The following is a 27,644-nucleotide window of genomic DNA, read 5'->3' as shown; positions in this document are numbered from 1 at the left end:
GAATCTACTCAAACATCATTAGATAGCCATACATCATTGGGAAATAATATATAGCGTTGAGCACCATGTTTAAGTAGATATTACAGTGGGTAAAAGAGGGGTTACACCGCTGCATAGAGGGGGGAAGAGTTGGTGATGATGGCGGTGAAGTTGTTGGTGAAGATTGCGGTGATGATGATGGCCCCCGGTGGCACTCCGGCGCCACCGGAAGCGAGGGGGAGAGAGAGCCCCCCTCCTTCTTCTTCTTCCTTGACCTCCTCCCTAGATGGGAGAAGGGTTTCCCCTCTGGTCCTTGGTCTCCATGGCATGGGAGGGGCGAGAGCCAGTCCGAGATTGGATCCGTCTCTCTGTCTCTCTCTGTTTCTGCGTTCTCAGATCTGGCTTTTCACCGTTTCTTTTATAACCGGGGATCCGTAACTCCGATTGGGCTGAATTTTGGACACGATCTCTATCCGGCAATTAGCTTTCTTGCGGCGAAAGAAGGGCTCCAACTGCCTTATGGAGTGTCCACGAGGGTCAGCAGCGCGCCCTCCTACCTCGTGGCCCCCTCGGGCATCGTATCGCGTTGATTCTTCTTCCCAAAAATCACATATATTCCAAAAAAATCTTCGTCAGTTTTTATTCCGTTTGGACTCCGTTTGATATGGATTTTCTGCGAAACAAAAAACATGCAACAAACAGGAACTGACACTGGGCACTGGATCAATATGTTAGTCCCAAAAATAGTATAAAAAGTTGCCAAAAGTATATGAAAGTTGTAGAATATTGGCATGGAATAATAAAAAATTATAGATACGACGGAGACATATCAGCATCCCCAAGCTTAATTCATGCTCGTCCTCGAGTAGGTAAATGATAAAAAAGATAATTTTTGATGTGGAATGCTACCTAGCATAATCTTGATCATGTAATCTAATCATGGCATGAATATTAAGACACGAGTGATTCAAAGCAATAGTCTATCTTTTGATATTAAGACAATAATACTTCAAGCATACTAATAAAGCAATCATGTCTTTTCAAAATATCATGTCCAAAGAAAGTTATCCCTACAAAATCATATGGTCTGGCTATGCTCCATCTTCACCACACAAAATATTCACATCATGCACAACCCCGATGACAAGCCAAGCAATTGTTTCATACTTTTGACGTTCTCAAACCTTTTCAACTTTCACGCAATACATGAGCGTGAGCCATGGACATAGCACTATAGGTGGAATAGAATATGATGATGGAGGTTGTGTGGAGAAGACAAAAAAAGGAGAAAGTCTCACACCGACGCGGCTAATCAATGGGCTATGGAGATGCCCATCAACTGATGTCAATATGAGGAGTAGGGATTGCCATGCTACAGATGCACTAAGAGCTATAAGTGTATGAAAGCGCAGACTGGAAACTAAGTGGGTGTGCATCCAACTTGCTTGCTCATGAAGACCTCGGGCATTTGAGGAAGCTCATAATGAAAGTTCCCACTAGTATATGAAAGTGATAACTCAAGAGACTCTCTATATGAAGAACATGGTGCTACTCTGAAGCACAAGTGTGGTAAAAGGATAGTAACATTTTCCCTTCTCTCTTTTCTCTGATTTTTTTATTTTTTATTTTTTATGGGCTTCTTTGGCCTCTTTTTTTATTTGGGCTTCTTTGGCCTCTTTTATTTTGATAACCTCACATGGGACAATGTTCTAATAATGATGATCATCACACTTTTATTTACTTACAACTCAATATCTAGAACAAAGATATGACTCTATATGAATGCCTCCGGCGGTGTACCAGGATGTGCAATGATCTAGCGTAGCAATGACATCAAAAAACGGACAAGCCATGAAAACATCATGCTAGCTATCTTAGGATCATGCAAAGCAATATGACAATGATGCTCAAGTCATGTATATGATGATGATGATGGAAGTTGCATGGCAATATATCTCGGAATGGCTATGGAAATGCCATAATAGGTAGGTATGGTGGCTGTTTTGAGGAAGATATAAGGAGGCTTATGTGTGACAGAGCGTATCATATCACGGGGTTTGGATGCACCGGCAGAGTTTGCACCAACTCTCGAGGTGAGAAAGGGCAATGCACGGTACCGAAGAGGCTAGCAATGATGGAAGGGTGAGAGTGCGTATAATCCATGGACTCAACATTAGTCATAAAGAACTCACATACTTATTGCAAAAGTCTATTAGCTATCGAAACAAAGTACTACGCGCATGCTCCTAGGGGGATAGATTGGTAGGAAAAGACCATCGCTCGTCCCCGACCGCCACTCATAAGGAAGACAATCAATAAATAAATCATGCTCCGACTTCATCACATAACGGTTTACCATACATGCATGCTACGGGAATCACAAACTTCAACACAAGTATTTCTACAATCCACAACTACCCACTATTGCAAGGAATCAAACATATCATATTCAGTGATCTACAAGTTTTATGTACGATTTTATGACTAACCATGTGAATGACCAGTTCATGTCATCTCTCTAAATAGATATAAGTGAAGCAAGAGAGTTTAATTCTTTCTACAAAAGATATGCCCACGCTCTAACAAATATAAGTGAAGCAAAAGAGCATTCTACAAATGGCAGTTTTCTATGTGAAGAGAAACAGGCAATCCAAACTTCAAATGATATAAGCGAAGCACATGAAGCATTCTATAAAGCCATACTCAAAAGATTTAAGTGAAGTGCAAAGAGCATTCTGTAAATCAACCAAGGACTATCTCATACCAGCATGGTGCATAAAAGAAAAGTGAAAACTAAATGCAAAAGACGCTCCAAGATTTGCACATATCGCATAAACGAAACGAATCCGAAAACATACCGATACTTGTTGAAGAAAGAGGGGATGCCTTCCGGGGCATCCCCAAGCTTAGACGCTTGATTCTCCTTGAATATTTACTCGGGTGTCTTGGGAATCCCCAAGCTTGAGCTCTTGCCTCTCTTCCTTCTTCTCATACCGAGACCTCCTCGATCCTCGAACACTTCATCCACACAAAACTTCAACCGAAAGCTCGGTAAGATCCGTTAGTATAATAAAGCAAATCACTACTCTAAGTACTGTTGCAAACCAATTCATATTTTGTTTTTGCATTATAGCTTCTGTAATATAACTTTTCCATGGCTTAATCCACTGATAGAAATTGATAGTTTCATCAAAACAAGCAAACTATGCATCAAAAACAGAATCTGCCTAAAACAGAACAGTCTGTAATAATCTGAACATTCACCATACCACTGGTACTCCAAAAATTCTACCAAAATTATTAAAAATAAAAAATTTGTATAGAAAGACAGTGCAAAAAGTTTCAGAACCGTTTGACATTCTAGTAAAAAATGTAAAATCGCGCACTACAGCCAAAGTTTCTGTCCTGCACCGTACAAACCAACAAGCATTGTAAACATCCTAAAGGAAAACCTTGGCACATTATTTTTATAATACAATGGAATTGTACAAGGGGATAATTATTTTTGTTTAAAAGTTTCTGTAATCAAGATTCACAAAGTTTCCATGAGCATGAACAAAGTTCAAGGAGCTCCCCCACTTCAACGATGCTTGTCTCTCTCACTTTCACTTTCCTTTTTGAAAAGTTTTGGGTTCCCCTCTTTATTTTATTTTTTTGTTTTTAAACTATATAAAAGCACTCAACAGAAATAAATGACTCTCTAAAACTTCCGGGTTGTCTCCCTGGTAGCGCTTTCTTTAAAGCTATTAAGCTAGGCATATAGTGCTCAAGTAATGGATCCACCCGGATCCCAAGGTATATCAAAGCCAATTTTAATTAACAATGATTTTGTAATTTAGTAGTGAGCAAAAAGTAACATATATCATGCAACAACGAAGTCTAACTCTCTTCCTATGCATCGGCATGTCATAAAAGAACAATTCATGCACACAAACTAAAGGCCAATGCATAGTATAAATAGTTTCTTGCAATTTTTTCATGTTGGAAACATAAAGAGGCGGAGATGTAGTTCCTCTCTCATAATAATTGCAAGTAGGATCAGCAAGCACATGCATATTATATCTATCAAAATCATCATGTGTAGTAGTGAAACGCAACCCATCAATATAATCCTTATAAGTGCAAACTTCTCCGATATAGTGTAGTCGGGAGAATTCAAAAAGATAATAGGACTATCATGCGTGGGTGCAATAGCAACAATTTCATGTTTAACATAAGGAACTATAGCAAGTTCATCTCCATAAGAATAATTCATATTGGCATCTTGGCCACAAGTATAGCAGGCATCATCAAAAAGGGATATTTCAAGAGAATCAACGGGATCATAACAATTATCATAACAATCATCCTTCGGTAAGCACGAAGGGAAATTAAACAATGTATGAGTTGAAGAGTTACTCTCATTAGAAGGTGGGCACGGGTGATCAATCCGCTCTTCCTCCTTTTGTTCTTCGCTCTCCTCCTCATATTTTTCATCCAATGAGCTCACAATGTCATTAATTTCTTCTTCCATAGGCTCCTGCAAAATATTAGTCTCTTCTTGGAGAGCGGAGACTTTCTCAATAAATTCATCAATATTGGAATTGAATTCATAATTCTCATAGCAATATTTAAGGATAGCTAAATTTTCAGGTCTATAAACAATATCATAAAGATTTTCACACTATTTGAACGAAGATTCAATTTCATAAACACCCATAAAAGCAACAAATTCTTCTATTTGTTCCACATTATAGTAATCATATATACCATTAGCATAAGAAGCCAAGGTTTTATTATCATTAAATTTGCATAAAAAGGGAAGGTGTGGAGCCTTCATCCTAGAGCAACAAGTATAATCATAACTCAAGCATACTTGCCGAGCATACCACTTCAACATATAAATTTGATCCCATAATAGTTTCCCTTTTTGAGTCAAGCGATAATCCCTAAAGTATTCACGTTGATCCAACGTGTCTCCCATTACCAGATTGAATGGGGTTTTCTCAGGATTATCAAAGTAGTACATAATATCTGTCACATAGCGAGCATCGAGGGTTTTAGGAGGTTCCCCATCTCCATGAATAGCAAGTACACCTAATTTTTTTGGTATTTCGTGTTCCATATCCATAACTAAAGATAAAGAACAACTAAGAACGGCAAATAAAAATTACTTAGTGATAAAGCAAACAAGCACACACGAGAATATTCACCCCACGCTATAACTCCCCGGCAACGGCACTAGAAAAAGGTCTTGATAACCCACAAGTATAGGGGATCAATTGTAGCCTCTTTCGATAAGTAAGAGTGTCGAACCCAACGAGGAGCTAAAGGTAGAACAAATATTCCCTCAAGTTCTATCGACCACCGATACAACTCTACGCACGCTTGACGTTCGCTTTACCTAGAACAAGTATGAAACTAGAAGTACTTTGTAGGTGTTTTTGGTAGGTTTGCAAGAAAGTAAAGAGCACGTAAATAAAAAGTAGGGGCTATTTAGATAAAGACACAACTAAGTTAGTTTTAGTAAAGAGCTTTTTGTTACGAGAAAGTTATTTGTCCCTAGGCAATCAATAACTAGACCGGTAATCATTATTGCAATTTTATTTGAGGGAGAGGCATAAGCTAACATACTTTCTCTACTTGGATCATATGCACTTATGATTGGAACTCTAGCAAGCATCTGCAACTACTAAATATCATTAAGGTAAAACCCAACCATAGCATTAAAGCATCAAGTCCTCTTTATCCCATACGCAAACAACCTACTTACTCGGGTATATGCTTCTGTCACTCACGCCACCCACCATAAGCAAATCATGAACATATTGCAAACCCTACAGCGGGAATCCCTCACGCTTGCGCGACACGGAGGGCACCATAGGACAGCACCAATAATAAAACATGCAACTCAAACCAATCACGATCATCAATTAACCCATAGGACAAAACGGATCTACTCAAACATCATAGGATAGCCATACATCATTGGGAAATAATATATAGCGTTGAGCACCATGTTTAAGTAGAGATTACAGTGGGTAAAAGAGGGGTTACACCGCTGCATAGAGGGGGGAAGAGTTAGTGATGATGGCGGTGAAGTTGTTGGTGAAGATTGCGGTGATGATGATGGCCCCCGACGGCACTCCGGCGCCACCGGAAGCAAGGGGGAGAGAGCCCCCTCCTTCTTCTTCTTCCTTGACCTCCTCCCTAGATGGGAGAAGGGTTTCCCCTCTAGTCCTTGGTCTCCATGGCATGGGAGGGGCGAGAGCCCCTCCGAGATTGGATTTGTCTCTCTGTCTCTCTTTGTTTATGCGTTCTCAGATCTGGCCTTTCACCGTTTCTTTTATAACCGGAGATTCGTAACTCCGATTGGGCTGAATTTTGGACACGATGTCTATCTAGAAATTAGCTTTCTTGTGGCGAAAGAAGGTCTCCAACCGCCTTACGGGGTGTCCACGAGGGTCAGGGGCGCGCCCCCTGCCTCATGGCCCCCTCGGGCATCGTATCGCGTTGATTCTTCTTCCCAAAAATCACATATATTCCAAAAAAATCTCGTCAGTTTTTATTCCGTTTGATATGGATTTTCTGCGAAACAAAAAACATGCAACAAACAGGAACTGGCACTAGGCACTGGATCAATATGTTAGTCCCAAAAATAGTATAAAAATTTGCCAAAAGTATATGAAAGTTGTAGAATATTGGCATGGAACAATCAAAAATTATAGATACGACGGAGACGTATCAGTTATCTCCTGCGAATATCACTTGATCCTCTGTTCGGCCTTTCAAGCCGAACAAAGTCTCAGGGGCTACTATCTATACACAGGCATGTTTTTTATATGAAAAGCGGCTAAAATATTACATCGCATACCTCGAAGCCTGTTAGTAGGCTGGTGAAGGCTTCGTTCAGCCCGCTTTTGGCGGACTGGACCTTCTCAACCACCGTACACATCAGGGTATGGTGCTCCTCCACAATGGAAGCACGTTGCAGTCCTCCATCAGAGGGTTCGGCGCCTCCGGATTAATGGAGGTCGCCGTCAGAGTAGGCGCTCCCCTTCCTTTGAAGGGGGTTGCTCGCTCAATTCTGAAGCCACATTGGTCTCCGGAATGGTGTTCGGCTGGGGGCCGGACTGGTCAGGGCCCCCGTCGTCAGTCTCCATGGGGGTTGCGCCCCCCATGTTCTCGGCAGCCGAGGCATTACCCTCCGGCGCCGTCTTGTCGGCCTCCCGCACCTCTCCGTGGCCCGGAGAGGTCCTTTGGGATAACACCTCGGTGTCATCCGCGGTGGGTGGCAGAGAGGTTCGCGGGGGCGTCTCGCTCTCCACCATCTCCGGCGCTAGAGAGTTCCCCGAAGATGATGATTGCTGGGGAAGACCACGGGCTGGACTGAAACACATAAAGTAACATGTTATCCTACAGCTTGTAAGAGATCGGATGTATGTAAAGCATTCTTAGATACTTACGATTCGGCCAGGGGCTTTGCCCTAAGGCGTCGCTTGGGGATGGCTTCGGCATCCAAATCCGAGCCATCCGAGAGGGATATCTTCCCCTTTTTGGACGCCTCTGCCTCTGGATATGCGGAGGCCGCCCTTTTCTTCTTCCTCCGCTTAGGGGGGGAATTGCTTTCTTCCTCTTCCTCCTCCTCGTCTTCATCTCCCTCGTGGGAGGAGTGAGCATCGGTCTCTTCGGACATAGCGGCCGAAGTACCTTTACGGCGGAAGCCACTTTTGGCCTCCTTGACCTTCTCCTTGGCCTTCTTCTCCGGCACCTGGTACGGCGCCGGAACCAGCATCCTCGTTAGCAGAGGATTAGCTGGGTCTTCGGGCAGCGGAGCCGGACACTTGATCTGCTATGCCTTCTTTGTCTAGTGCTGATTAAAGGATGGGAGTTTTAGCATACCCCTTTAATTTGTGAACTGAGTTATGTTTGGAAACTGAACATTTACCTCGGTGGCTGGATGATCGCAGTCAAGGCCGATGTCGTCGGTCGTCTTCGGACACGTCTTCTGGGCCTTGAAGAGCAGCTTCCAGATCTCTTCGTGCGTCGTAACGAAGAATCGCTGCAGGGTCCGCGGTCCTTCCGGATTGAACTCCCACATGTGGAGAGGCCGGCGCTGGCAGGGAAGTATCCGGCGGAACAGCATCACCTAGATCACGTCGGTGAGGTTGGTGTTCTTTTCAATAATTTTTTTATGCGCTTTTGCAGCAGCATCACTTCGTCAGTTGACCCCCAGTCCAAACCCTTGTTGGTCCACGACTCGAGCCGCATTGGGGGTCCGGACCTAAATTCAGGAGTGGCCGCCCAGTTGGCGCCACGAGGTTTGGTGATGTAGAACCACTCCTGCTGCCATATCTTGACCGTCTCCACAAAGACCCCTTTGGGCCAGGTAACGTTGGGGAGCTTGCTCGCCATGGCGCCGCCGCAGTCTGCATGCTGCCCATCGACCACCTTCGGCTTCACTTTGAAGACCTTGAGCCATAAGCCGAAGTGTGGGGGTATGCGGAGGAGCGCCTCGCACACGACGATGAACACCGAGATGTGGAGAAAGGAATTTGGGGCTAGATCATGGAAATCTAGCCCGTAATAGAACATGAGGCCGCGGACAAAGGGATGGAGGGGAAACCCTAGTCCGCAGAGGAAGTGGGGGATAAAAACCACCCTTTCGCCGGGCTCCGGGGTGGGGATGACCTGTTTCTTGGCAGGGATCCTGTGCGCAACGTCCGCGCTCAGGTACCCCGCCCCCCGGAGCTCCTTGATGTCCTTCTCCGTCATGGAGGAGGCCACCCACTTGCCCTGAGAGTCGGATCCGGACATGACTGGAAAGGTTGGTGGCGGTGGGGAAGATCGGAACTTGGGCGCTGGAGCTCGAGGATGGGGAGGCTGAGGAAGGGAGAAGGCGTGGGGTGAAAAGAAGGGATCTTTATCCGTTTATATAGGCCGTGAATATCAAGCGACCCCCCCCCCTCAAGCCTTAATACTCGCCTGTTCCCAAGGGGTCGTGCAAATGGCACGGTTGGATTTCCCAAGCCCGCATTAATGAGAATCCCGTAATAAAAGGACATGATCTCTGCTTTGACAAGACGTGTCACTGGAGGCTGCGTCTCGAAATGCGAAGCGGGAGGCCAAAAAACGGTTCAAAATAATAAAGGAGCCAGACGTAACGTTTCGCCAAAAAAGCTGTCAGTAGACATGCCTTATTTTGATAAAGTGTTGTGCCCTTGTGGTTGAGGGTTGTAACTGTTATACAGAGCCGGATACAGTTCTCATGTTCAGAAGACTGCTTTGAAGTATTCGGAGGAGGAACCCGCCTTGCAATGCCGAAGACAATCTGCGTACCGAACACATCGTCATCGAAAGACTGGTTCAGGGGCTACTGAGGGAGTCCTGGACTATGGGGTCCTCGGGTGTCCGGGCTATGCGATATGGGTCGGACTGATGGGCTGTGAAGATACAAGGTAGAAGGCCTTCCCCCGTGTCCGGATGGGACTCTCCTTTGCGTGGATGGCAAGCTTGACGCTCGGATGTGTAGTTTCCTTTCTCTGTAAACCGACTTTGTACAACCCTAGGCCCCTCCGGTGTCTATATAAACCGGAGGGTTTAGTCCGTAGAGGCTAAGACATAATCGTATAGGCTAGACATCTAGGGTTTATCCATTACGATCTCGAGGTAGATCAACTCTTGTAACCTCTATACTCATCAAAGTCAATCAAGCAGGAATTAGGGTATTACCTCCATTAAGAGGGCCCGAACCTGGGTAAACATCGTGTCCCCCGTCTCGTGTTACCTTCGATCCTCAGACGCACAGTTCGGGACCCCCTACCCGAGATCGGCCGGTTTTGACACCGACAACCGTACCAAATATACAACCTTGGTTCTATTTCCATCTCATGGGAATCATTTTAATATCCATTTGTTATATCTCATAACTAAAATACTTAGGACCAAATTATGTATGGGAGTGACATTTCCCCAAAATCTAGCATTTGTTCATCAAAGTAATTATGTATGGGAGGGACATTTCCATTCCTCATATGCATCCTAACCATTTCAGCATCTTTAATTTTTCCCTTTTCTTCCTCGTTCAACAATTAGTCTTAGGACCAAATTTCTTCCCCAAATTCCCCTTCGAAACCTTAATCTCATCACTCATCTCAACATATTGAGACCGTGTAGATTTAGGCAATCGACGAAGTTTTTTCGGTCTAAACCTATTCCCCTTCCTCCCCACCGATTTGCGAGGTAGAAATCATGTATTTGGAAGGATTGGAGCACTTACCAAAAGTATTCGAAGACGAATCCCCGTCCTCGCCCTCGGAATCTGCTCCGACCATCAACCAGAATCGATTACTGGCCGGGGAGATCCCTACTAGGCACGGGAGAGGGCTACTAGTCTGGCAGAGCGACGCAAGTAGTGGGGGGGGTGTGGGAGCGAAATCACCTTCCTCCTCGCCTTCCTGCGCGTCGGCTCCACCTCGTCGTCGACGATCTCGATCAGCGCCACCCTCGAGCCTGGCGCCGGTAAACCCATCACCACCTCCCTCGCCTCCACTGGAGGCTGAGCTTGTCTGTAGCGGAGGGATCTGAACACCCTCCACTTGAACCTCTGCTCCGGGATCGGTGATTCCGCCTCCAGCATAGCCCATAGGAGAACCCCCATGGCCGGTTGCATGTCGTAATTGGGGAAGGACCTTAGCAACTCGTCGCCGTCCATCCTCCATGAACGATGCCTTGTTGAGGGCCTGCGCGGTCGGGAACCACCCGTCGATCTCCCTCGGCCTCCCCATCCTCTCCTCCTCCTTGTCGGCCAGTGCCCACATCTGTTGCTCCCTCGTCGACATCGGCTTCTCTGGCGAGCAGCACGCTGGCGATTTGACCTAGGTGGGCAGGAGGTGAGGGGAATGGCGACGCAACCGAACGGGGAGTCGAAGTGTGAGGTGTGGGGGGTTAAGAAACCCGTTTCCCACTCGCCTGCCGCCATTACTCACCTCGTAATCCGCGATGTGACACCCCCCCCCCCCCCCGGTCCTCGCAACTCTAGCTATGTGGCACGGGAAATACACCAACTGGCCTGGAAAGAACCCGCCATCATCACGCCATCCACAGGCATCCACCGTACGGTCGTCGGCGTTGCGGAGCACCAACCTCTCCCCTCGCCGGAGTAGAAATCCCGGCAGGGATACTAGCAAGGACGCACACAGATCTGGAACGAACACGCACGGAATGAGAGGCGTGTGTCATCTGCCATCTCTTCAATTTGCGATGACATGAGATTATTATTTTTGGTATTTCATCATGTACTGTGCATGATAGCAATTGATCTAGCATTGTTTGACACATAAAACACAGAGTTTCAGTTTTAAATGGTTCTCATATTCCTTGAAGACATGCGGAACCACTACTATGTACTCCATCCATTTTTATTTACTCTAGGTATTAGGTTTGATTGAAGTCAAACTTTATAAAGTTTGATCAAGTTTATAGAAAAAAATATTAACATTTAACATAACAAATCTAATGAATTTAATGGTATTAATTTGTTATTATACATGTTAATATTTTTGTTTATAAACTTTGTCAAAATTTACAAAGCTTGAGTTTGACCAAAGTTAATACGCGGACTAAATAAAAACGGAGGGGCATAAAAAAAATTCAAAACGATATGGGCGGTTTCATAGTACCGTCAAAGTTTAGCTTTTGAGTCCTAAAAAAACATAGTCGGTGGAGCTAATTAAGGATTTTGCCCTAAAAAGGGGAGTACGTACGACCTCCGGAAGGCGTGCTTCCGAGCAGCTTCATTGCGCCACCAGTAATTCGGTCGCACTTCCTTCCATCCATCCATCCGGTTTTTGCCATGATGAAACCTGGGGTCAAACCAGAAGGAACGATCTCGCGGTGGTCGCACCGCAGAGGCGCAATCGAGCACAATCTCTGCTCTGCGGCCGGCCCGAGGAAGATGATGGATCTCGGCGCAGGAGCAACCCCAGGGGCTTTTATGGGCCTTCAACTCGAACGATTTGACCGTAGAGATTGATGGACCGCCGTACCGCCCCGCCGCTGGATACGAGCACATTCATCCGGCGGACGGTGGCGGCGTAAATGGAGCTCCACCTGCCTCAGGGAAGCCGGCTTTAATTTTATAGCTCTATCACGAGAGCGATGTCCGCAGATACAAAAACTTCAAGCACATGCGCAGGCCTATCAGAGGATCCTAGTAGGATTTGTGGCGCGGGACCGACACGGGTGGTTAGCTAGCTGCTACAGAACCTACTACAACGATCGGCTTTGATTGAGATAAGAAATCACCTCCTTGGCACTGTGGTAGCATCGGGTACACTTGCAATTGGAAGATTCGATGGGTCGATCAGTCCGGCCAACGGCGGGCACATGCGGGCGCGCCCGAAAGTCGCAGAAATCCAGCGGAACCGGTGGCCTTGCTCCCCCGCTCCCAGGTGAGGACAAGCGGCTCCATGGCGGCCGGCTCGCGGCACCCTCCATTCCATTCCGAAGGAACAATCGGAGCACAAAATCTATCCTCGTTCTACACCAGACAGGTGCCGCAGACCCATGGCAGGGACCATCCCAGTTGTAGCTCCACGGTGCGAGTGAGTCCATATGTCCATGTATGATTGCACATGCGAGGGGGCATACATAACACGTACCCATACCCCTACGTGCGCGCAATGAGTACCACAACAGCACCACTGTTTGGTGTATTCTGTATTCTGTAGGGAGTAGTTCTCCTGTATCTGTCGAACATCGCCGCGAAGGGCACGGCTCACTGGCCGGCTTAATGAAGACAAGCTGCGCTGCGCAGCTACAATGGCCGGTCAGCTTTCGGTTCTGCGCGTATTTATTGTTCGTCGCGACAGTGGTTTGGAGCTTGGAGGAGATCTGCTTCACGGCGTCGAAATTATTAGCTTAGCGAGCTGATCCAACTGACCATCAATCGTGTCTTTAAGCGAAAGGTGAACGGACGGTGCGGATCGCGCGTCGTCACGTCTACTGTATCCGTCCGCGTGCGCGTACGCAGTATTAGTACATGTATACATGCGACGCAGCTGAGCTCGGTAGCTTCTTCGTCGCTGGCTTCATAACTCGGGGGTCGGGAGCGAGGGGAGCGAGCCACCATATGCCACTGTGAGCTGCCAGCGCTCTGCGATATAAAGGCCGCCCCGGCCGGCCGGCCACCGTCCAAGATCCCTGTGGTGTGGGCAGCTGTGAGTGACCGGGAGCGACACGACGCGCGCGAGGGGATGAGCCACGGCGTCGCAGCGAGGAAGCGGTTCGGCGGCGTCGGCTTCGCGCTCGGCTGCGGCTGCAAGGACCCCAAGGCCGTGGCGGTCGCGGCGGCGGCGGTGGCCGCCTCGTCGCCGCGCTCCGGCACGGAGGCGTCCACGGCCACCACGGCCACGTCGCGGACGGCCAGCAGGACGCACCCGTCGGCGTCCACGTCCACGGGCACGCTCACCGTGCCCTCCGCCTCCTCCTCCTTCCTGTGGGAGGACGCCGACGAGGTCGAGTGCAAGCGGGCGAGCTCCGCGACCACGCCCAGCTTCTCCGGCCTGCTGCGCGAGCTCAGCGAGCTCGAGCGGAGCATCAAGTCGTGCGCGCGGACCAAGAGCCCCCCAAGAAATCACTTCTCGCCACCGCCGCCGCCTCCTCCTCCTCCACCGCCGCCTCCGCCGTTGCCGTCGCGGCCCGTGCAACGTCGAGCTGTGCGCGGCGACGACAAGCCCAGCATCCAAGAAGGCCACGGCGACTTCTCGCCGCCGCGGCCGCGCCCGCTCCCGCCGCCATCCTTGCAGGTCCCAACCCAGCAGCATCGGAGGGTGAAGAGCGTTGACAAAGCCAGCAAGCAAGAAGGCGACGCGCACTTCACGCCACAGCCCCCTCGCCCTCTGCCCCCGCCGCCGCCGCTGGAGCCGGTCCGGAGCGCGAAGACCGAGGAGGACAATAAATCCAAGAGCAAAGAAGACGAGAAGCGCTCGCCGACACCGCAGGCGGCGCCGAAGCACCGGAAAGCGACGAGCTGCGACAACAGCAACGGCAACGGCTTCGGCGGCGGCAGCGGGAGGCTGGACGGGAGCGTGGCGGTGGTGAAGCAGTCGGAGGACCCGCTGGGCGACTTCCGGCGGTCGATGCTGAACATGATCGTGGAGAACGGGATCGTGACGGGCGACGAGCTCCGCGAGCTCCTCCGGCGCTTCCTGGCGCTGAACGCGCCCCGGCACCACGACGCCATCCTCCGGGCCTTCGCGGAGATCTGGGACGAGGTGTTCGCCCCCGCCGCCGCCGCCACGGCCGGCCGCGAGCCGGGGCCGGCCGCCAGGCCGACGGCGCCCCGGCAGAGGACGCCGCCCCGCCGCCGGCAACCTCTGCCTCCCCCGGCGTGGCGCGTGTAGTGGTCGATTCGTACAATGTAGATTGCTTCCAAGAAATCGTCGAGACGATCTCGGCTGATAACACGAATCCACCTGGTGTCCCTTGTTCATCCAGGGCCAGCACATACTTTTTCGTTTGAATGTGCACTGACACGCACTCGTACTGCTACCAGTACCACCACCACTTTACCGCTTTCTAGCATGGGTACGTACGTTCAAAATTTCGATTTTGCGAAACGTCTGACGCGAAGAACCCCCGTGAGAGCTGAATGCCAGGGGGCACGAGCCACGAGACGTTCTAGGGCGCGTCAACCCCGTGGCCGCTTGTGCGCGCCGTGCCGTGGCAAACCGCACGCAAACAGGCGGAAAAGGGGCGCTTTGGCCCGCGCGAGGGGGGACGGTGGAATCAGGGATAGAAAGCGGGAGCCTGGAACGGAGGGCCCGTGCGCGGAGTTATGGGTGTGGTGGAGGTGGTGGTGGTGGGTGCAGGGTGCCGCTGCCTGCCGCGCACGGGAGGGTGGATGTTAACGCGAGAGGAGCCTGCTGATGGTGCCCAAACACGCGCCATCAATGCGCAACCTCTTTCTCCATCCGGAAATGCAAAAGCTTTAAAACTCCCTCCACCGCAAAGCTTCCGTCTCCGCTCCTCGGAGGAATTTCAGACGTCTCATTGTCGTTGACGGCTTGACGCGATGAAAGAGTTTTCATGTGTAGAAAGAATGCCAGGACTTTCAGCTGTTTAATTGTGCACCCACACTCACAGTCACAGAGCTGTGATGGTCAGCTAAAGCCAGCGAAGCACACGATTCATGGCTGGCTAGCCCTGCCTTATCTGCATGGGGACGACTGGTTCTTGTTGGTTTATCACGTGAAATTGGTCGATACGGACAGGGAGAGAGAGAACAAGTTCGTCCAACTGGCACGGGATCGGAGAGACGGTAACGCCGGTCCATCCAGTTTGGGCCGCCCCCCGTATATAACGCCAGCGCCACCGCAGCTGATGTGCCAGTTAGTTCAGGACAGTTACTTTCGTGCCAGCCGGTACACCCCGTACGCTTTTCTCTGCGGTGGAGGTCGACGAGGACGCCATGAATGATTGAGCGGCCAATGTCACGTACCACCCTCTCCACAAGACCCTGTGCGGCTGTGGGTTCCGCCCCTGCAACGCTGCCCGCTGCACTGTGCGGAAAAACCACATGCCCGACGGAGGGGGGGCAGAACCTCCGATGAACAAGTGGAACACTGACGAGGCATTGTGCAACAGCGTGCGCTGAGCTATAACTGCAATGATTCATTCCTGCGTGAAGCATAGTACCAGAGTGGCACCGCATTAGTAGTAGTACGATGCATATGTACCTTCACACCAATAATGCAGTGGCCCAAGAACAAGCGAACAGACCCGGATTTGTACCACTACTAATGAACAATACATCCACCACCTACCAAGGAACGACAGTAGGCCTCTCATGTCGCTTGCCCTAGAAACAGATTGGCGTCCGATGAGCGGCGTGCAAAGCAGGAGCGGTACCACACCCACATCACATCACACGTAGGGCGGACAGCCAATTAGCATCCATCTACAGAGTGGTACCGCATCACGACTCACGCACAGGTCCCAGATTTAGTTGGGGAACCAGTATCTAGATGATAGATAGGCACGGCACGCGTGATGATTCGCGCCCGCCGGACGGTCGGTCCGCGGCGTATTGCTGCCGGTACTCGCCGAGCAGTGATCGACAGGTTACAGGCAACCTACCTCTTCCCGCCATGCCGAGGGTTTAGGCGAACCACGGGCGGAAATCTCACAAGTTCTGAAGCATTCAGCTCAGGAGTCCTGAACAACTGCAATCAGGCAATCAGCGCTATCGGCGAATGAAAGCTTGGCCACAGCTTATCATTGGCAACAAACAGAGGGGCACTAAATGCTGTTTGTTGAGACTACAACGTTGGGAGGAACACCGACCGTCGGTGCTCGGCCCCAAATTTTTTCCATTTATGAGAGGGAACCTTGAAGGAAGCTTCTTCAGTTAGTAGTACAGAAAACAAGAGATGGTGAAGCGATTAGCTCACACCTTGTCTTGCAAGTAAGCAGCGTAAAAGACTCCCAGGGCACCTAGAGAGAGAGCTAAAAGAAGGCCGGATGGCACCAGTTTCCGGGTATTGTACAACCTGATACCTGAACAAAAACAGGAGGGTCGGCAACATCAGGTTCTGATTTCGTGAAGACATAAGCGCGAGAGGGTGAAACATACCAAACACTGAGGCAAACAGAAAGGCAGACCCAAATCCAACAGCATCACCTAGTGCCTTCGTCTCCGAAAACTGCATCAGATAATATGTCTGCAGAGAAAACAAGTAAACTAGAATGAAAATCCAGAGCACATGTACGCAGATATAATGATCACTTAATCAGAGCAGACAGCAGAAAGAAAATTACTAAGATGTGGACTTTTTCACTAAAGAGAAATACGAGGAGTGCCACTAACTAGAATCAGCAAGTATGAGCAATGAATCTCTAGAAAAGTTTCTTATCGTTTTGTTTCTAGCCCTCCGCGGTGTTGTACCTTCTGTGCAGATAACTTCTGTCTTTAATGCATAATACACCATCCAGGTTGTATTCTGGAAGGAAAGAAAAGACAATGAATCTGCATTCTCAACCTGTCTAACTTGTAGGATGATAATTTGCTACTCCAAAAGGTAAGTACCAATGAGCTCATTGATTTGCGCCAAGAGTACGTATTTTTAAACTTATCGTATCACATTCATAATTTGTTCTTCCTTCACCTTGAAATTTCTCGTTTTTTCTAGGGTACAACATTCAGGAACTGTAAATAGACTTCCCAGTTTAGATTAATGCATGGTAGTGTTATTGAGTTAGAACCAGAAACTGCAAATCTTAGCCATCAAACAAGCATAGACTTCCAAATCTTGGTTGTGCATGGTAGAGTGTTGGAACTGGAAACACCTAAATTTTGCCATGGAATCTGATTCAAAATACCAATTATGTACAGTAGTGGCTCTAAGAAAGGAATCCGGAATAGCAGCCCTCTGAAATTCTAACTCCAAATATTTCTACATATTGTTATAAACTTTACCCCCTGATTCCACAAGAATAACATTCCTGATATTCGTAAGAAAACATGGAATTTTGAACCTCGCAAATGTATTTCTACAGGAATCCTTGTTGCATATAGTTCGGACAATTTGTAGTATCATTTCAATTTGCAATTTGGCTAGGAAGTGAGAATTTCTTGGTTGATTATAATGACATTACCTTTACCACATAAACTTTACACATAACTCCAAGTAAATCATTGTAGTATTACCATTAATTTCCATATTTTTCTCACTGAAGCACAGAAATGGAACTTGATATACCACATCTATTTGATTATAAAAATCAAGATTAAAGCGGGCATAGCACAGAAATGGAACTTGATATACCACATCTATTTGATTATAAAAATCAAGATTAAAGCGGGCATATTACTTTTTAATGGTAGAAGTTTCCACATTTTCGCATAAAAGAGAGGTCTATATGGCTATACCACTTATGTCGATGGGCCTAGATTACAATGGAGCAGATTAAACAGTTATACCTTGAAATTTTGTTTTTCTTGCGTAGAAATTCCAAACATGAAGAAAAATGGCATGTGTTGCCAAAGAATTGTATGCTACAATGATTCTTCTTTAGTACCACTTCCAGAAGTAGGATCACGTTATCAGAAACAAAATCAAAGTTCTTGTAATAATGTTCAAAATGGAACCAGGAAAATCCCTGTGTCTAATAGGAGAATCTACTAATGCTCCACTGTGTAGGAGCTGTCATGCCATTGGATTTCCTAAATCCATCTACATTACCAGATTATGCTCCAAAGTGCTGAAAATTCAATTCACCATGCTGTGAAAGAGAAAACAAAATCATCTAAAACTTTGCTTACCCTCGAATAAAGTACAGGTTAACTGAGATTCCAGTCGTCCTTAGCGCACCTAGAAATTTCATCTCTCTCCATCTTACACTCCACACATTCACTACTGACTTGCAATCCAAGCTCTTCTAAGTTCCAGCCGACAATAAGCATATTTTGTCTCCAACTTTCCATTGAAACTACCAATGTGGTTTAAACATAATTGGTTTAGCTGTCTCTATAATTACAATTATTGTGCGCAGCCAGTGCTATGAATTTTGCCACCACTTGATATCTAATCTACAAGTCTGTACACTGGACCCACCAAACAAAAGAGAAAATACAAAAATTACATGTCGAATAGAGATTCCAATAGTCATTCGTGCGCCTAGAAAATCCATTCCACTGCAGATTGGACTGCAAGTACCACTTCCAGAAGTAGGATCATGTTATCACAAAGAAAATCAAAGTTCTTCTAATAATAGTCAAAATGGAACCGCGAAAATTCTTGTGCTCCCTACTAGAATGTAGAAATGTTCCACTGTGCACGAGCTGTCATGCCACTGGATTTCCTTAATGCATCTTCATTACCAGATTATGTTCCAAAGTGTTGAAAATTCAGTTCACCATGCCGACAATAGAAAACAAAGTCTTCTCAAACTTTGCTTACTCTTGAATAAGATACAGGTTGAAATGAGATTCCAGTCGTCTTTAGCGCACCTACAAAATTCATTCCTCTCCATCTTACACTCCACACGTTCTACTACCTTTTGGATGTTTCTCTCTTGGATTCAATGGAGGTCTTTGTCCCCATGCAGGTTAGCAAGTACATGCAGGGATGTTACTTAGAGATGGAAACCGTGTAGTAATTTTCTCAGCAATGCTGAAGTTTGTTCCACTGCCTGGTCCCATGATTCCGAAATTTGTGTGGTGTTCCGCTATGGAGGGCTTTGTCGTGACATTGCAATGGATACATAAACCTCTAACCATCCAATCGGGTTGTGCAAGTATCATCATGACTTACTCCAGCAACATGGAAGGCCACTCGAGGTTTGCCCATCCTTACAAGTTAAATTCGTAGATCGGTGGGTTCGTGTGAGATAACTTTAAAAGATTAGCTGATGGCATATATAGCTAATTTTGGTAGAAGCGAAGGTCGCAAAGCTGTATGATTGCACCAGCCACCAGAGTGTTCCGCACAACTTGTGTTATCTGATTGATGGATCATAATCCTTATCTGAAGCTCTCTACATTTGAGCAATTCTTGTTATTTCCACACAAAAATAGATGTGTGGAGTGAGGGCTATATTTGATTGCTCTATGATTGCATTTGTCATTTCCATTGTGCATGGCAGTGTTACTGTGTTAGAAGCGAAAACCATACAACTTTGCCATCAAATCCGCATAGACTTCAAAATCTTGGTTGTGCATGGTAGAGTGTTAAAACCGGAAACCATGAAATTTTGCAATTGAATCTGAAAATACAAATTATGTGCAGGAATGGAACTAAGAAAGATCAGTTTAAAATGGCATTAAGAAAGGAATTGGGAATAGCAGGACTTTTCATGCATGAACTCCACACCATAATTCTCCAGGTATCACAAATAAACACCACACCATAATTCCACAGGTATCACATTCTTAAAATATCCGTAAGAGAACATGGAACTGAGCCTGGGAACATATTTCTACAGGAATCCTTGTTACATATAGTACAGACAAGTTGTATATCGATTCTGATTCGTAGTTTCTGATTATTTCTCCCCCATAGGGGTTGGAAGAAAGATTTTTTTTGGGGGGTGGACTACCCTTAGCCAATTCTTTTGTTTTGGCAATACCATCAAGCAAATTAATAAATTACATTTCTATAATGATTTTTATAATGACATTACCTTTACCACATAAACTATATACATAACTCCAAGTAAATCATTGTAGTATACCATTTATTTCCATATTTTTCTCACTGAAGCACAGAAATGGAACTTGATATACTACATCTATTTGATTATAAAAATCAAGATTAAAGCGGGCATATTACTTTTTGCACTTAAATGGTACGTAGAAGTTTCTGCATTTTCGCATAACAGAGAGAGGTCTATATGGCTATATCACTTATGTTGATGGGCCTAGATTACAATGGAGCAGATTAAACAGATATACCTTGGAGCTGCTATCATAAACGTTACTACAGTGCTATGTTTTTAAGGCGGTAAGGCGAGGCGAGGCGCTGGGGGGGCGCCTCACCGCCTAAGCGCAGCGTAAGGCGAGGCGACGCCTTAGACACGTGCATATATAATATATGGCAACCAATTAGGAGATTTAACAACTAGCATTAACTTAATAAATTGTACATACATATATAATAGATGGCAACCAATTAGGAGATTTAACAACTAACGTTAACATATAAACTGTTACCAAAGCATAGGCCTCAAATCATCATGTGTATATGACAGAACGGCGCCTTTGAAGTTCAGCTTCATCCTCCTCATCAATATATCGCTCCATAGCTTTAAACTTTCTAGTGTTTAAGGAATTGTGCATCTCTATCCTAATCTCCATGGATGCCTCGGGACACTTATCCGCATCACTGGAACCCCCAGAAAAGTGTTGCTTTAGCCTTCTCACTCCACCATGGACCATCGATCTTGCCACACAATGTACACTGGAGTAAATCTTTCCTCTCTAAATCTGGCCAGAACCCATACTTCCAGGCTGGATCATCTGATGTAGCTCTTCTCCTAGGATCATTGGCTAGATCCATCAGAGCAGGTACACCTGGCTACTGTCAAAGAAAAAGAGAGAAGAGCCAAATCACTAGAGCAGCCAGATCAAGCATGGGGAAGGAGAGAAGCAGTGGTGGGGCTGCTGCCTTGTGGGTGGAGAAGCAGATCTGGGAAGAAACAGATGCAGATGAGAAGGAGCAGGCAAGCACATCTAGCTACACTGCTGTGCATAAGAGAGGCAGCACCTAACAGTTAGTAGAGGAGCCGTGCATAACAGAAGTACAGAACAGGCAAGCATGGCAAGCTACACTGCTGGATGGAAGAAAGAGGAGAGGGGGGAAGGGGGGGGAAGAGAGGGCGGGATTCATACTTTGATGTGGTGCTGATCTGCTGGAAGAGGGTTGCGCCAGAGGAGGATGGGGAGGAGCTGCAGCCGGAGCGGAGGGGGAGGAACTGTGGCTGGAGGGAGGAGGCTGGCGGCTGCCGCAGATCTGAGGAGGAAGCCTCCGTCAATGGTCCAGAGAGGAGACAGGAGAGACCTCTCGCGTTGATTCACTCTCTCTTTCCCCTTCTCATAACTGGTTGCACCTGAACCAATGTTTCCCGCGCCTGTGTTCCCGCCCAGGTCAGTTTTCCCGCCTGCAATCTCTGTTTCCCTGCCTGACAAGCTAAGGCGTCTGATTTGGTCTGAGGCGTGCAAGGCGGACGCTTCAGACGCCTTACAGCCTAAGGCGGACGCCTTATGCAACTGTCTAAGGCAAGGCCGACGCCCTGAGCCTGGAGGGCGCCCTGACGCCTAGGCGTCGCCTAAGCGACGCCTTACGGACGCCTTAAAAACATAGCTACAGTGTATAACATATACATCTCTCTTTTTATGTATGGGCACATAGTGGTAATATCTCGCAGCGAGGTGAATCCGGCTAGTTTCAACTATTTGTTTTTCTTGCGTAGAAATTCCAAACAAGAAGAAAAATTGGCATGTATTGCCAAAGAATTGTATGCTACAATGATTCTTCTTTAGTACCACTTCCAGAAGTAGGATCACGTCATCAGAAAGAAAATTAAAGTTATTCTAATAATGGTCGAAATGGAAGCGGGAAAATCCCTGTGTTTCCTAGGAGAATTTACTAATGTTCCACTGTGTAGGAGCTGTCATGCCATTGGATTTCCTAAATCCATCTACATTACCAGATTATGTTCCAAAGTGCTGAAAATTCAATTCGCCATGCCAGGCAAGACAAAACAAAGTCATCTCAAACTTTGCTTACCCTCGAACAAACTACAGGTTGACTGAGATTCGAGTCACCTTTAGCGCACCTAGAAATTTCAGTCCTCTCCATCTTACAATCCACACGTTCCACTACTGACTTGCAGTCCAAGCTCTTATACGTTCCAGCCCAACAATAAGCATATTTTGACTCCAATTTTCCATTGAAACTACCAATGTCGTTTAAGCGTAGTAATTGATTTAACTGTCTCTATAATTACAATTATTCTATGCAGCGAGTGCTATGAATTTCGTCACCACTTGATATCTTTCTACAAGATTGCACACTAGACCCAGCAAACAAAAGAGAAGGTGCAGAAATTAAAGGTCGAATAGAGATTCCAATAGTCATCCGCACGCCTAGAAAAATCCATTCCACTGTCATTGCAGTCCAAGTTCTTGTAGGTTTCAGCCGACATTAAGCATATGCTGTCTCCAACTTTCCAATAAAACTACCAATTCGGTTTAAGTTACTATAGCCGTCTCTGTAATAATTGTATGCTGTGAGTGCTACTAATATCGCCACCGCATTTGGTACATAATCTACAAACTAGACCCACAAAACAAAAGCGAAATGTATACAAAATGCAGAGAATGTTCGAGGTCCACTCACGAGGCCCATGAGCGCAGATCCGGAGGCCCCTCCAAGGATGGAGCCTTTACTCCCCGACCGCGCATCTACGCAAAGCGATAAACGGAAATCAACGGTCAAAGAAGAAGGAAATCACGATAGCAAATGCGCATTGCGTCATCACAAGACCGGACCGCACGTACATGCGAACGCGCCGCCGCCCACGAGGAGGGCGCCGTAGGCGGCGGACACGGCGGGCGCGATCTCGGACACCGAGGCGCAGCGCAGGACCGCGCGGCGGCGGCGGCCGCCGCCGCCAGGGCGGGCCACAGGAGGCGGCGAGGAGAGGGAACGGAGGGAGGCGGGAAGGTGGAGAGGGCGGGAGGTGGCGGCGACCAGGGTCGACGTCATTTTCTCCGGCGACGGGGCAGTCGCTGTCGACGGACTCGGGGGACTGGGATGCGGTGACGTGTGAGGCCGTGGGGGGTTCTATCGCTTTCCGCTACCACTATCCGGGAGGGCCGGGGTTTGTCCGGTCTGCAGTCGTAAAGGCGACGAGGCCTTTTGCATTTCGGGGAAGGAGAGAGTCAGAGAAGATTGTGTTTTGTTTCTGAACTCTGATGCGATCCGGTGCACGTTTTAGTTGATGGGTTTTTGCACGCACGGCGCGGTCCAAACTTGCGACCTTTGGCGTTTGGTCCAGTTTCTTCTTCTTGTTTGGTTTGACGGGTAAATTTGAAACGAGATACGTGTTTGGAACAGCGCGCGTTTGACGTCAAAGCCTATGCAGATGCAGCTGACCCACTTGGCAAAAGGAGAGAGACATGCCTAATTGGGAGGAGTGCTTTTGAAATCTTAGTAAGGTCGTTGTCTCGTGCAGATATGCGGCTACAAGGATGGTCAAGATGACTCAGTCTTGTGTGACAAAATATACTTAGATAATTAGATCTTCCCATGCCTGCTTTTATCGTGGTTAATAATGACTTATGTATAACAAATCAGACCAACCTTCCCAAACTCCATCCATCCATCCTCGTGGTTGGAGGGCTAGCGCTGGTGTTAGAGTAGTCATTATGGTATACGACTTCTAGTCCAAGTCAGTTTTGTACCCCTACCCCAAGTCGGTTTGTACCCTCTTATATACTCTTGTATGCCGCACCAAATCATCAATAAGAAACAGTTTTATTCAGCTTTCATGGTATCAGATACCGGTCCCAGGGTTTAGGGTATGGCTCCGCCTTCGAGCGCCGGGCCGCACTCATCGCCAAGGCTGCCAACGCCGCGGCCGCTTCTCTCTCGGCCCTTACCATAGCTCCACAAAACTACCCTGCACCCATCCTCGCCGCACCAATATCTCTTACTGACACAATCTCCGACGTCAGCCCCTACATCCCCATAGTCTTGATCTCGCCGCCCACAACTACTACCATTTGAGACATCTCTTCGATCTTCACCTCGGCCGCTGCAACCTGCGCTCGCATGTCGCCGCCAACTGTCTTCCCCGCCCCGACGATCCGCAATGGTTGAAAGACGATCTCGCGATCGTCCAGTGGTTCTACACCCGCATCACCACCGAAATCTTCAACATGCTCGATCACGACGGCGCCACCGCTGCCAACATCTGGCACTCCCTCCGTCAGCTCTTCCAAAGCAACACCGACGCTCGGAAAAACGCTCTCCACACCGAGCTTCGCAATATGGTGCAAGGAGACGCCCCGGTGAACCTGTTCTGCCAGCGCGTTAAGACCATTGGTGATGAGCTCCGCGAACTCGACGATACAGTTAGCGACTCACAGCTAATCAATATCGTCGTCGTCGGCCTCAGCGAAGACTTTGACAAGCAAGCCTCGTTCATACCGATGATACGGCCCCCTCCTACCTTCGCTGAAATTCGTTCCTTGCTACAACTCGCGGCGGAAACACAAGCTCGCAAGGACTCTCGCCCCAAGGTCTTTCATGCTGCGGCTCATCCTCCTCTGCCGTCTACACCAGCGCCGCCTTCCAGGCCGGCTCCTGCCGCCGGGCCGTCCGCATCGTCATCTGTTGAACCGCCCCCAGGCTGGCGTCCTAGTCCGAACTACCGCGGCAAAAACCCTATCTACAAGCCGCCGTCGACTCGTTCGGTTCCGCCTACGACATCGCCAGCACCGAGTCCTGCACCACCCACCAGTGCTCCATCTGCGGTTTCATGACGGCCTCCTCATGATCCTTGGACGGGGCTTGTTCAAGCATGGCCCATGCCCTGGTCCGCTCCGTCCACCCTCGGTGCTCCGCCGGCATACTCAGGTGCCTGGCAACCCGGCCTTCGGCCGCCTACTGGTGCTCCCGGGGTTCTCAACCCCCGACAGCCGGCCAATGCCTATCACGCCGCCCCGACGTATGCTCCTTATGGTCATTACAGCACCGACGGCGGCGCCTACTACACACCTCAGCCGGTCCTGCTCCCGACGCCACCCCCACCACAGCCGGCCAATGCATTACCTAAAATCAAGGGGGATTTTTGCGAGAATTGATTAAAATCCAGGGGCATTCCTGTAAAAAACACGCGTAGCTCACAGCGCGCGTCCAGCGCCTGCAACCACTGACATGTGGCCCAACGACATGCTGGCATGCCACGCGGGCACTCGATACGGCGGCATACGTCCAGAGGTGTCGTATTTGAACGGCCAGACAAGTTATGACATCATTTTTGGGTATTTTTCAAGTTTAGGCACCAAAGTGACCGCACCGGACAAGTTAAGGCATCTGTGGTGTATTTAACTCTTTTTCTTCTAATGTCAATTCTATTCAACACACTCTGTTTCTCCTGGAAGGACATGCAAGAAGTGAGGGGATTGTTAGAGTAGTCATTATGGTATACGACTTCTAGTCCAAGTCAGTTTTATACCCCTACCCCAAGTCGGTTTGTACCCTCTTATATACTCTTGTATGCCGCACCAAATCATCAATAAGAAACAGTTTTATTCAGCTTTCATGGTATCAGATACCGGTCCCAGGGTTTAGGGTATGGCTCCGCCAACGCCACCGCCACCGCCGCCGCCGCCGCCCGGCTACTTCGAGCGCCGGGCCGCACTCATCGCCAAGGCTGCCAACGCCGCGGCCGCTTCTCTCTCGGCCCTCACCATAGCTCGACAAAACTACCCTGCACCGATCCTCGCCGCACCAATATCTCTTGCTGACACAATCTCCGACGTCAGCCCCTACATCCCCATAGTTCTTGATCTCGCCGCCCACAACTACTACCATTGGAGACATCTCTTCGATCTCCACCTCGGCCGCTGCAACCTGCGCTCGCATATCGCCGCCAACTGTCTTCCCCGCCCCGACGATCCGCAAAGGTTGAAAGACGATCTCGCGATCGTCCAGTGGTTCTACACCCGCATCACCACCGAGATCTTCAACATGCTCGATCACGACGGCGCCACCGCTGCCAACATCTGGCACTCCCTCCGTCAGCTCTTCCAAAGCAACACCGACGCTCGGAAAAATACTCTCCACACCAAGCTTCGCAATATGGTGCAAGGAGACGCCCCGGTGAACCTGTTCTGCCAGCGCGTTAAGACCATTGGTGATGAGCTCCGCGAACTCGGCGATACAGTTAGCGACTCACAGCTAATCAATATCGTCGTCGGCGGCCTCAGCGAAGACTTTGACAAGCAAGCCTCGTTCATACCGATGATACGGCCCCCTCCTACCTTCGCTGAAGTTCGTTCCTTGCTACAACTCGCGGCGGAAACACAAGCCCGCAAGGACTCTCGCCCCAAGGTCTTTCATGCTGCGGCTCCTCCTCCTCTGTCGTCTACACCAGCGCCGCCTTCCAGGCCGGCTCCTGCCGCCGGGCCGTCCGCATCGTCATCTGTTGAACCGCCCCCAGGCTGGCGTCCTAGTCCGAACTACCGCGGCAAAAACCCTATCTACAGGCCGCCGTCGACTCGTTCGGTTCCGCCTACGACATCCCCAGCACCGAGTCCTGCACCACCCACCAGTGCTCCATCTGCGGTTGCATGGCGGCCTCCTCATGATCCTTGGACGGGGCTTGTTCAAGCATGGCCCATGCCCTGGTCCGCTCCGTCCACCCTCGGTGCTCCGCCGGCATACTCAGGTGCCTGGCAACCCGGCCTTCGGCCGCCTACTGGTGCTCCCGGGGTTCTCAACCCCCGACAGCCGGCCAATGCCTATCACGCCGCCCCGACGTATGCTCCTTATGGTCATTACAGCACCGACGGCGGCGCCTACTACACACCTCAGCCGGTCCTGCTCCCGACGCCACCCCCACCACAGCCGGCCAATGCCTACTACACTCCCCAGCCGGCCCTACTGTCTTCACCATCGTATCCGTCGGCACCGCTTCCGACGCCACCCTCACCTGCGACGCCGAGCTGGGATCAAGCTGCCTTTCTCCAGGCCATGAATAACTTTGCTGCACAAGGAAACTCAGGTGCGGATTGGATCTTTGATTCAGGGGCCTCTAGTCATATGCCTGCATCTAGTAATTGGTTATCTTCTTGCACTAAATCTCCTTTCCCTTCCATTATCCTTGGAGATGGATCATCTATTCCTATATATTGTGTTGGTCAGGCTCAACTTCCCTCTTCCACCAAACCTCTTTTACTTCGCGATGTTCTAGTTGCACCCGCCCTCATTAAAAATCTTATCTCTGTTCGCCAATTTACTTGCGACAATCTAGTTTCGGCTGAATTTGACCCTTTTGGTTTATCCGTGAAGGATTACCTGACCAAGGCCGAGATCGCTCGCTTCAATAGCTCCGGTGATCTTTATTCTCTTAATGGAGTTCCTGCCGCCACCCCTCCAACATCCATGCTGGCC

At 48.6% G+C, this 27,644-nt stretch overlaps 2 protein-coding genes across 2 annotated transcripts; one reads left to right on the top strand and one right to left on the bottom strand.

The window, feature by feature from the left end:
- Window positions 1-13,045: 13,045 nt before the first annotated feature.
- Window positions 13,046-14,465, top strand: LOC109766276 (uncharacterized). Its single transcript, XM_020325042.4, has one exon. The coding sequence runs from the start codon at window positions 13,215-13,217 to the stop codon at window positions 14,361-14,363; it is 1,149 nt and encodes a 382-aa protein (XP_020180631.1). The 5' UTR covers window positions 13,046-13,214; the 3' UTR covers window positions 14,364-14,465.
- A 1,740-nt stretch (window positions 14,466-16,205) lies between these two features.
- LOC109766278 (protein FATTY ACID EXPORT 4, chloroplastic) lies at window positions 16,206-23,351 on the bottom strand. The gene is made up of 4 exons (XM_020325043.4): window positions 23,021-23,351; window positions 22,860-22,924; window positions 16,595-16,682; window positions 16,206-16,518 (listed from the first exon to the last, which is right to left on the bottom strand). Exons 1-4 carry the CDS (start codon window positions 23,226-23,228, stop codon window positions 16,409-16,411), a joined length of 471 nt encoding a protein of 156 aa, XP_020180632.1. The 5' UTR covers window positions 23,229-23,351; the 3' UTR covers window positions 16,206-16,408.
- Window positions 23,352-27,644: the final 4,293 nt, after the last annotated feature.

Source organism: Aegilops tauschii, chromosome 2 (genome assembly GCF_002575655.3).
Source record: "Aegilops tauschii subsp. strangulata cultivar AL8/78 chromosome 2, Aet v6.0, whole genome shotgun sequence".
In the NCBI taxonomy this organism is placed as follows: Eukaryota; Viridiplantae; Streptophyta; class Magnoliopsida; order Poales; family Poaceae; genus Aegilops; species Aegilops tauschii.
This window is presented reverse-complemented; position numbering and strand designations above follow the sequence as displayed.